We start from the raw sequence: 7,783 nt of genomic DNA on the forward strand, positions 1-7,783 counted from the left end.
CTGGCCCACCATCTTTCCTTCCTTTACTTGAGGAAAGAAATGCCAGATTCTCCCACTCTGCACCTTGCATGGCAAAAATTTCCTGTGCAGTTCTCCATGTCTCTGGGTGAATTGCTCCATAGCCATTTGGATTAAGGGTTGTGGTGCCCATGAGGCTATTCTGCTACGAAGATTCTGAATGTGCTTGCTTGCTTGTTTGTTTCAAAGGAGCATAGCAAAGAAATCAGTTATGGTTCAATTTTCTAATTTACAAGATCACTATTAGGGGAGGGTCCACAAATAATAATAATAATAATAATAATAATAATAATAATAATAATAATATATTTATACCCCGCCCTCCCTGGCCAGGACTGGAGCAATGCAGAGCTTGTTCTCCTTAGCCCAGCCCTCTCTATCTGCCACTTTATGTCAGTTCAGTTCCACCACTGGGGAAAAACAGGGGACACAGACAAGAGGCTCAGTGCCTTCTCCCTTCTTGTAGACATTTCAGCTGAATGGTATGTGGCATGTTTGTAACAAGAACAGAAAGTACTACTGGGAAGTCAGCAGCCAAAAGTAAAGTCAGGTCCTGGACCCTTTGGTAAATCACTGAAATTGTAGGAAGGGAGGTGGAAGATAGTCCTAGTACTGTGACAACAGGAATTGCCACCTGTCACAGTGAGAGCGCCCTGAAGTCTTCTCTAGAGCAGCGTTTTCAAAGCTGAGCAGATTATGGGACACAGGCTGGAGCAAGCAGCTAAAACTAAGGGGCATGGCTTAAGGGATGGGGAGATCTTCTAATTCCTCACTAGTTTCCCCTTAATACCAGGAATAGAAATTAGAGTCCCCTGCTTTCACCTTATAAACAAGCCAAAAGGGTGAGAGCAAGCAAAGAATATCATATTTTTCCTTGTATAAGACTAGGTTTTTTTTCCTTTTAAAAAATGTCAAAAATTAGGGGGTGTCTTATACATGGATCGTGCAGAGGTTGGACTGGTGATTGGTTGTTGCCACAAAAATAGGGGGTGTCTTATACATGGCAGCATCTTATAGACGGAAAAATATGGTAATTTGCAATATCTCATTTAGTAAACCAGACAAAATAATAAATAAAACCTAAGTACATACTTTTTGGCAGCTTCTCCTGGTGACAAAGATGTAACCACTGAACTTCCTGGCTGAGACACATAGAAAAGTTGTCGTTCATTTCGGGCAGGAGCTATTTTACATTCATGCTCATGACCCCAAATTACAAGATCAATAAAATCATCTAGAAACTGTTCCGGAATATAATTTGTGGCACCATGTTTGCTCCTGTACAAAAGGAAACATACAAACATAATTGCATAACTGAGGAGGTGGTTTTACACTGATATTAAACTAAAATATTCCAGTTAAAGTAAGTGTTTATAAAATATTTAATTCCACTTTAACAACTGCAAAAACATGTGTATCAGGTACAATTTTCAAAAGGTAAGGAAAAGCAAATTAAATTAAAGCTGTAGGACAGACAGAAGTTCAGGCTGCAGACAGATCAACAACGGTCAAAGGTAAGAGGCCATTATAAGGGTAGCACTGAAGCGCAGAAAAATAGCCCAGCAACTCCTTCCACCTGCAAGCTGCTTTGTTGACTCAGAGAGTAGGACACTTGGGTCCTATTGCTAAGTCCCCAGATCAAGTCCCCCATAGCCTTATGCAATCCTACTACCACTGAACCTCATTTTCTGCATAATCAAATGTGACCCATCCACACCAAGGAGCCAGAATGAAAACCAAAATTTATCCATTGTTATTTATAAACAAAGGTAACAGAAAAGGTTACTCACTTGACAAGAGCAAGCCGTCATTCAAATGAGCACTTTGGATCCCACATAAACAAAAGTTGTTTATTTTTCAAATTGCTAAGAGCAACTGTTCCTTACCCTAAGGATTACGGTACTTTAGACCTTCCCTATTAAAGAGTTAAAACCTGTTGCCTAAGGTTATTATTTATGTCCCTCCAAAAGCAGAAAAGTACTCTATATTCACATCAGCTGTGCAGAGCTAGCATCGTAGTCCATCATTTTTTTTCTGTCATCAAAGAACAAGCAAAATGACAACTTTAAAGCAAGGCTGAGCAGAGTGGAGGGGGGAGAGAAAGGTACAAATTTCATCATCATCATTTGTAACTCACCCATGTGACTGGGTTGCCCCAGCCCCTCTGGGCCAACAGAATATACAAAAACACAACAGCAGTACCTGTTCTGGTGAATTACAAACAGATTAAACCAACTATCTTCATCTTCCTTTGGTCTCAGCATAGTTACTTGCTTGTTCACAAACATTCTGTGAAGCCTCTCATCTGGAATAGATCCTGGAACGGACATAATAATTACCTTGTAGTGAGTTGTTTGTGATGAAATACTGTGAAAATGACATACTGTACTGCAGTAAAAACTTCCTTCATTGGCAAGAGGTTGGACTAAATTATCCTTGCCAGCAGAATGGTTTGTATTAAAGTTGCCAATGTTTAGAAAAGGTCTAAAACTGCCTTGCCACTTACATATTCACTTTCAGCAAGTAGCATGTCCTGGGTCAGCAGCCAAGAGGCATCCGACACTTTCCTACACAATCATCACTGCCCTCCCAAGCTGCTGCACTGAGTTCCCTGTCCAAAAATGACACAGAGCAGAACTACTGAGGCTGCACTCATGACAAAGTAAAGGCTGGTAGCCCCCAGGCCAGTGCTGTGTGTCCTAGTCAAAGAAACACAGTAAGGAGCTATGGCAGGGGTCAGCAAACTTTTTCAGCAGGGGGCCGGTCCACTGTCCCTCAGACCTTATGGGGGGCCGGATTATACTTTGGGGGGGGGGGAATGAACGAATTCCTATGCCCCACAAATAATCCAGAGATGCATTTTAAATAAAAGCACACATTCTACCCATGTAAAAAACACCAGGCAGGCCCCACAAATAACCCAGAGATGCATTTTAAATAAAAGGACACATTCTACTCATGTAAAAACACGCTAATTCCCGGTCCGTCCACAGGCCGGATTCAGAAGGCGATTGGGCTAGATCCGGCCCCCGGGCCTTAGTTTGCCTACCCATGAGCTATGGCATCCAGTGAAGGAGGGAGCCCTGAGCTTGGTGAGTTGGGCAGGAAGTGGCTGCCTACTGCCAAAGTATTTATTATCAAGCCTGACTAAAGAAGAGCGGCAATCTCAATTGTTTAGGTTTCTAGAATATTTAAAACCTGATTCCATCCCCCCGCAGAACAGTTTCTAAAAGAAATACAAGTGCTGGATGGAAGCAAAGCAGGGAAAACATGCTAACGATAAATTGGCAGGCCAAAGCACAGCAGCAGAGAAATCTGGGAAAAATAGGTTCCAGAACCATGTGCTCATGAGTTTATTGTTCTGTTTTGGGGAAGCGCTGTAGCTCAGAACTGAGGCATTTGTTTTGCACACAGAAGGTCCCTGGTTCGAGAGAATCCCATCTGAATTCTTGGACAGCTGCTGCCAGTCAATGTAGACAATACTGCTCTAAATGGAATGGTAATTCTTCACAGAACTCTAGCCCAATGGTTGCCATCAATTTGATCTGAACTGATTTTATAATGAATTGATTTTAGAATGCTGTATTATTTTACTGTTGTTAGCCGCTCTGAGCCCGGCTTCGGCTGGGGAGGGCGGGATATAAATAAAATAATAATTAATTTATCATCATCATCATCATCTCAGTATAAGCCAGCTTGCTATATTCCTACATGGTGCTATCTACCAGCTCAGGCCAATTTGCCTCACATCTGCAATCTACATGAACTTCCTTTTACAGTGGTACCTCGTTTTTCAAACACAATCCGTTCCAGAAGACCGTTCGAGTTCTGAAACTTTCGGAAACCGAAACCTCAAGAGGCAACAGCTAGGCCTCAGGATCTTGCACTCAGCGGAAGCTGCACGGCATGTTCAACTTCCGAGGCGTGTTCAAAAACCGAAGTATTTAATTCCGGGTTTACGGTGTTCAAAAACCGAAATGTTTGTTAATGGAGATGTTCGAAAACCAAGGTACCACTGTATTTGTTTAGTAAAATTTAAATACATCACTTGATTTTTAAAAAAACAACAGGTGTTTGAGTGACTTCCACATAGTCGTATTGGCAATGGCACTCAGGTTTCTGTAGAAAAGTAGGAGAATGAAAGAAATAGGAAAATGTGGTCAAGGAGACAGCAAGCAGGCCAGCACTAATGAACCAGGAAGACAGAGGCAGGAAAGTCAGTATTTAATTAAATAATAATAATAATAATAATAATAATAATAATGGATAGGGTTTTCAATGAGCCACAGATAATTTAATTATTAAATGCAAAGCACTTTTAATGCACTCATTGCTTACCATCTTTTCCCCCTTTGATTTACTGACAGGTGTAATGGAAAGAGCTATTTGCACTACTACAAACTTTTGAGACATCAAACCTAGGTTCCCCTCATTTGGTGAAAACCACAAATACTGGTCAACAGACTTAAGGTTTTCCATATCAAACTCCACTAAACTTACACCCCAGGATCATAAGGCTAATTCTAAAAAATAAAATTCACCATCTTCAGGCCAGACCTGATGTTCCTCCAAGATGTTATGGTTTCATTAAAGCCTTGCCACCATTCAAAAAAAAAAAAATAGCATACCTAATCCATAAAGAGCAATTTTGGAACTGCCCTTCTGAAGCAAAACAGGACTAATGTCTATCTTCTCTACAGATGGTGATCGTCCAAAATGATTCACAAGTCCTGCACAACTTAAGATGTCCAAAGCACAAAGAGCATCTGCCTGTAAGATAGATGAAGGAATATCTACAATTAGCATTTGTTTATCAAAGGTTGGCTTGGTCACCATTTAGTCCAGAAACACATGAAGTACAGATGAGGAAAATGTGGTCCAGCAAATGTTGGACTACAATTCCCATTAGCCACAGCCAGCCAGGGATGATAGTTGTAGTCCAGCAACAAGCAGAGGAACACAGGTTCCCCAACCAATGTAAAGCATTTAAGGGAGGAAAATCTTGTATTCTTTTCCAGATCAGCTAAACTAGGCTTATAAATAGCTACTAGCCTGGTGCCTGTAACAGCCTCTAGGGCTAGGCATCTGGGCAAGAAAGCTTTTGTAAAGTGGATTTGATTCTTTTCCCTCCTTCTTCAGGCCATCGATAGGCCACAAACAATGAACAGAGATATATGTAGACATAAAAGATATTTAAAATGCTAAGTACTAATATCTTTGTGGACCTTAAGAGGAATAAACTAGAATTGATTACATGGTAAGTGTACATGTTTATGCCATTAAAAAGCATGTTTTATCCTAGGCCCACAAAGGAAACAGAGAGCCACATCAACCACATTTTCAGCACCTTATGTAACAAGTTTATGCCTTCTTAAAAAGCATAAATCATTTAAAAACCTCAATGCAACTATTTCAAAATTACAATGTAAGCCACCATAACCGTTTCATACAAGAATTAAGACAGTAGTTTACCTAGGCACCAATGTTGCAATCTCACTAAGGCTACAATCCTAACCCAAATTACCTGGAAGCCCCAATGACCTCAATAGGACTTACTTCTAAGTAGACATTATTAGGGCTGTACTGTAAAGACATCAGTGCGTAAATGTTTGCTGGATTCTGATGTTTAAACTCTTTACTAATCTTCTGAATGTTTGTCATATCCAATAATTCATTTACCCTACTAGTTATCAACTTTTGTATAACATTCTCACCCCTGTTGGATCATCATGGTTGCCATGAATACTAAAAACTGGAATAGAAATGTTGAGATTGTCATCTTGGTAGTTCACCCAAGGGAACCTGAACAGGAGAGCAAAGTTTAAGTTCATTTATAAACAGAAATATCACTGCTCAAGTCATCACTTTTTACACTGAAACATGCCATAAATGAACGGCCACAGAATAATTATTATCATTTATTAAACTCAATTTAGAAAACATTACAACTATGATAGCCAGTTTTATCATAAAGATACCTACTTGCTAAAACCAAAATTAACTGACTGGTCACTCAGAATTTCAAACTGTATAGGACGGTCACCCATACAATATTTCCTTAATAATTCTAAGCATGTATGTAATGTTTTTCTGGAAGGTTTGTTTTCATGAAAGAGATCTCCTCCTAATAAAAGAAAATCCACCTATAAAAAGGAAAGGGAAAAGTTATTTTAAAATATTGAAAACCATTTCCATTTATAATTTTTTAATTCAGTTTTGTAAAACCATACACCTTTGCAATTAATAAATAAATAAATTGGCAGTATTACATTATTACTGTATTTATTATTCATAATAACATTATATACATCATATTAAACAGCTAAATTTCTCTGAGCAGTTTTTGGTTACCTAAAAGCAATTTACAGTGCAAACAAAATCTAAATAATCAAAACTAATCTTGCTCTTTCAGCATTGATTAGCCTCAAAAAAACTCATTAAACAGAGAAAAGTACACAAAAGGGCAAATTTACTCAGGAATTTATACTGAGTCTTTAATAAATATTTAAGTTTGTAGCTCTGTAAAAGTAATATATTCATTTTTTAAAAATCAGCTATAATACATTATACGTTACAGTGAAATTTCAAGAAACTGATGCATTGGCAGAACCACATTACTATTCCCATAATGTCCCCATCTGTATTTCAACAATTTATGAACATTTTCCACAACATGTCACATCTCTGAAGCCATTTAAGTAAAATATCCTGCCACATGTAGCCCTTCATTACTATTCCAATCCTTGCTTATGGTTGAAGGCACTCAGGATGAGGAACCTGTGTTAAATCCAGCTCCCTTCAGCATCAGTCAGATGGCCCAGTGGCCCAGAGGGATGAGGGAAGCTTCAGTTCAGCAACAATCTAAGGGACAACAGTTCCCCATCCCTGGCCTACACATTGCCATGGATTACATTGTACACACAGAGCTGTTGCCACATAAAAACACTGATTTCTAGAAAATACTGGTCCCTTGATGCTAACCTTACAAAGTGTTATAAAACTGCCTTGCCTCATTATCTTGAGCAAGTTTCAATATTTCATCAAATGTTACAAACGTATCATTTCCACGTGCTGCATCCTTCTCCAAGTACCCAAGATGAATGTCTGTAGCAACTAGAATTTTAAATGTAGCATTTTCTTCATCATCACTAAACATGGGGGGGAAACAAGACACTGTTACTATGCGATTCTACATCAATGAAGCATTTTGCAAAAGTCAGAAGTTGCACTCCCTGAATTCTACAACCATACAGACTCAATTCTATAAAAGGATTCACACAAAGGGAGACAAAATATTAGCAGGGGACTTACGTGGAAGTAGCAGGCCCCATCTCTGCAATCATACCGGCGCCCCAAAAAAGGAGATTCAGAGTCAGGACCTGAGAGTAACATCCAAAAGAGGAAAACACTCAATGACAATCTATAGGCAAAGTATAAACTGATACAGTGGTATCTCAGGTTACAAACACCTTGGGTTACAGCTCTAAAGACACTTAGCTCCACTGAAACAGTAGGTCTTTCTCCCGAGTAAACATGCATATAACTGCTTTGCATTGAAACTTATTTAATATTTGTTACAATAACAGCATAAAGTCATAATCAGCATGGCCTATGCATGTTGTCTACACACAAAAGAAAGTCCCTCTAAGTTTCCTTTAGAAAACCTGCAGCCCTAAGAACACATAAACTTGGTCTTTGTGACAATGTTGGCTTTCTGTTGGCCATAAAGAAATTACTGGTTTTTCTGTTCATTTCTTTGAAGCCT

The 7,783-nt window shown here is 39.1% G+C and overlaps 1 protein-coding gene across 2 annotated transcripts in view; it reads right to left on the reverse strand.

Moving 5' to 3' along the window:
- Nucleotides 1-7,397, reverse strand: part of MRE11 (MRE11 homolog, double strand break repair nuclease) — a 35,073-nt gene extending 27,676 nt beyond the window's left edge. Inside the window, exons 1-7 of one of the 2 annotated variants that reach the window (XM_079973721.1) lie at nt 7,330-7,397; nt 7,028-7,166; nt 6,001-6,161; nt 5,733-5,820; nt 4,647-4,788; nt 2,221-2,335; nt 1,111-1,296 (exon numbers count right to left, since the gene is read on the reverse strand). In XM_079973721.1, the coding sequence (XP_079829847.1) occupies nt 1,111-1,296; nt 2,221-2,335; nt 4,647-4,788; nt 5,733-5,820; nt 6,001-6,161; nt 7,028-7,166; nt 7,330-7,361 (863 nt within the window). In that variant the 5' untranslated portion in view covers nt 7,362-7,397. Of the gene's footprint in view, nt 1-1,110; nt 1,297-2,220; nt 2,336-4,646; nt 4,789-5,732; nt 5,821-6,000; nt 6,162-6,999; nt 7,167-7,329 lie in introns of those variants that run through there. The other variant, XM_079973722.1, reaches the window with a different exon arrangement.
- Between the last annotated feature and the right edge of the window lie 386 nt (nt 7,398-7,783).

This window comes from Podarcis cretensis, assembly GCF_951804945.1.
Source record: "Podarcis cretensis genome assembly, chromosome: 4".
In the NCBI taxonomy this organism is placed as follows: Eukaryota; Metazoa; Chordata; class Lepidosauria; order Squamata; family Lacertidae; genus Podarcis; species Podarcis cretensis.